At 50.1% G+C, this 2,732-nt stretch overlaps 1 protein-coding gene across 1 annotated transcript in view; it reads left to right on the top strand.

The window, feature by feature from the left end:
- LOC106025279 (uncharacterized) overlaps positions 1-612 on the top strand; it is a 133,521-nt gene extending 132,909 nt beyond the window's left edge. Inside the window, exon 65 of the mRNA XM_063226542.1 lies at positions 66-612. Coding sequence (XP_063082612.1) covers positions 66-211 — 146 coding nt within the window. The 3' untranslated portion in view covers positions 212-612. The remainder of the gene's footprint in view (positions 1-65) is intronic.
- The last annotated feature ends 2,120 nt before the right edge of the window (positions 613-2,732 follow it).

Here is a 2,732-nt window from a genome sequence, read left to right as displayed (position 1 = left end):
GTTTGACTGAGCCAACAGCAGGCTGCCAAAGATTTCAGCTCCTTCACCTTCCATCCCAATCACAGCTGCGCAACAAGGTCAAGATTCTTGGCTGGGACAGAACAGCTGGCGGGAGATGCAGGGGACCCCAAGCAGAACTGCATGCAGTCCCGACACAGGAAAGGAGAGCTGCGGGCTCCGCCTCCCCCTTGCTCCCCACTGGCTTGGATGATGCCCACCTTCCCTAGGGGACAGTTGCTCAGGGGACGGACCTCTGCACAGGAGGCCACCCTGTGCCTGCCAAGATCCCTACCCTCATTCAACAGCTATTTCCGCAGCAGAGCCCTGGGCTGGCTGCCCTGGGTAGACACAAAGCGGGGTTCTCCCTGCTTTGGCACTGCTTCCCCTGCCCACTCCAAGGCCCCATTAACCCTGAGTTCCCTTGAGGGGAACCCATGGTTTTAGTTAGAGCCTTCCATCAGAAACCTGGAAGTGAATGTCTTAGAGGGACTGGCAGAGCCCCTTTTCAAGGGAACTTGGGTTACCTGGGTGTATTGCAAGTTTTCCACTGTATTTTCAAGAGTAGACTTTTCTATGGAGTTTTCTACTGAGAAATAAAGTTGCAGAATCCAAGAGTGTAGGCTGAATTGCTGGGACCCATCAAGCCAGGGAAGGGGATAGTGGGTGGCTGTGAAATCCAACTACCTGTAGAGGGCGCCCTTGAGCCCTTTCTCCTGTACATGGAGCCTTCATTTCTTTTTGTAAACGATGTCACTGAACTATACTGCCAGGCCTGTACCAAGCCTTTGACCGGAGCTGCTAAAGTCCAAATTGCAGCACAAAGGGAGAACTGTACACCATGAGAAGAGGCACAAGTGCAAAGGCAGATGCTACACGTCAGTCCCTGGTGCACAGCAGGTGCCAGGTGGTCCAGGAAGAAGAGGACATGGGTGCTACACATTGCCACACCCCACGGGGACCGATGGGCTGCAGAGCTGACTGACACCTGCTCCGTCCTAAACTCCAGCCCAAAGAGCCTGGAGTCCAGGAACTGCTCTGGGTGCTCTGCAAGATGCCCAACCTTTTCTTATACCTTCTAATAGCCCCGTGAGAGGTGTGTGGTCCCTGGTTAAGGAAGGAATGGGCAGAGGTGCAGAGAACCCAAGAGTCTTACCCCAGACACATGGCTGCCAAATGGCCAGGTGGGCACCGCTTCGGGCTTGCCTGCCTTGCAGGGTTGCCCAGGCTTGATCTCACACCTGCTTGTGTGACAGGCTTGTGCCACAGCCTATGGATTACTTTAAGTGAGTTAACTCTGGCCACGGCACAAGGAACACCACGTAGTGCTTCTTCGTAACACCCCACAAGTCAGGTTATGTTCGATCGGAAATGTACCCACAGCTTTCAGAAATGCTATGCTGGGCTTGATTTTGGGAAGTTCAGCCTTGGGAATGCGTACGAAAGAAACAGTTCACAAGGGAAAGTGGGATGCAGGTGGCAACTCAGAGTCCATGTGCCTGTTGTTCACAACCACTCAATCTATCAGTTTGGGAATATGCTTACCAGATCCAGGTCCAGGAAGGGAACTGGAGGAGCCATCCCAGCCCGGCTCCCACCTGCAGTCAATAAGGTATTTACCAGAAACCCCATGGTGGCTGGGCACCACACAGACACTGAGAAAAGCTCTCTCCTGGCAAAGCAGAGCTGGCAACACTGACACTATACAAACTGTGGGTGTGTGCATCCAGCACAGAGTTTAAAGAAACAGCTTGGGAAGAGAGCATGGAAAGACCAGTAAGGCCAGGCATGGGGTGCAAGACAATTGTTTGGGCCAGGAGTCAAAGGCCAGCCTGGGCAACCTAATGAGACCCATTTCAAAAAAACCCAGCAAAATCCACAACTCTAGCACATGAAGAGCAAATACCTACAAGCTGGGCACAGTGGCACACATATGTCATGCCACAATGAGGTAGAAAAATCACAAGTTCAAGGCCAGATGGGCAACGTAATGAGATTCTGTCTTGAAATAAAAAATTAAAAGGAGAAGGATGCAGCTTAGCAGTCCTTGGGTTCAGTCCCCAGACCTTGGGGGTGAGAGGGAGGCAGCAAATACAAACAAAAATAATTAGCTAGATGTGGTGGCACACACCCGTGGTCCTTGCTCTCTGGGAGGCTGAGGCAGAAGGATCACTGTGACTTTGAGGCCAGCCTGGTCTACTTAGTCGGCCAGCACAGGGAGACCCTGTCTCCAAAAACCCAATCAGTAAGGGCTGGGGATGGGTGAAGGCCCTGGCTTCAACCCCCAGAACAGTATGACCAAAAACAAAAGGCGACAGAGGAGGAGGAGAGGGAGGAGAGGACAGGAGAGAAGGAAGGGAAGAAAGTGTAGCTCAGTTAATGCACGTTTGTACCCTGAATGTCTTAAAGCTACTCTCCTTTGACCCAATAACCCTATTCCTGGGAATTTACTCAAAATGCTGGAGGGAAGGAAGAGAAATATAAATTATTCCAAAAAAATTCAAAATAATTTTATTATTTGAAACGATGAAAAATTACAGAACTCAACTGGGAGATTTTTAAGTCATGGTCTGGTAACGTCATGCATTATTTGGCACTCATTTGTCATAAAGTCCAATCTAAGGCAATGTTTTACTTAAAATGGAAAAAAAATTAAGCTCCACGAGAAAGCAAAACTGCATAAAAATCTGCATGTAAGCATGACCACACGCAGAGGAAAGCTGGCAGGATATAGA

This window comes from Cavia porcellus, unplaced genomic scaffold, assembly GCF_034190915.1.
Source record: "Cavia porcellus strain 051 isolate PalLab524CR breed Dunkin Hartley unplaced genomic scaffold, mCavPor4.1 scaffold_16, whole genome shotgun sequence".
Taxonomy (NCBI): domain Eukaryota; kingdom Metazoa; phylum Chordata; class Mammalia; order Rodentia; family Caviidae; genus Cavia; species Cavia porcellus.
The sequence above is the reverse complement of the archived record's forward strand: the minus strand, read 5'-3'. Positions and strand labels throughout refer to the sequence as shown.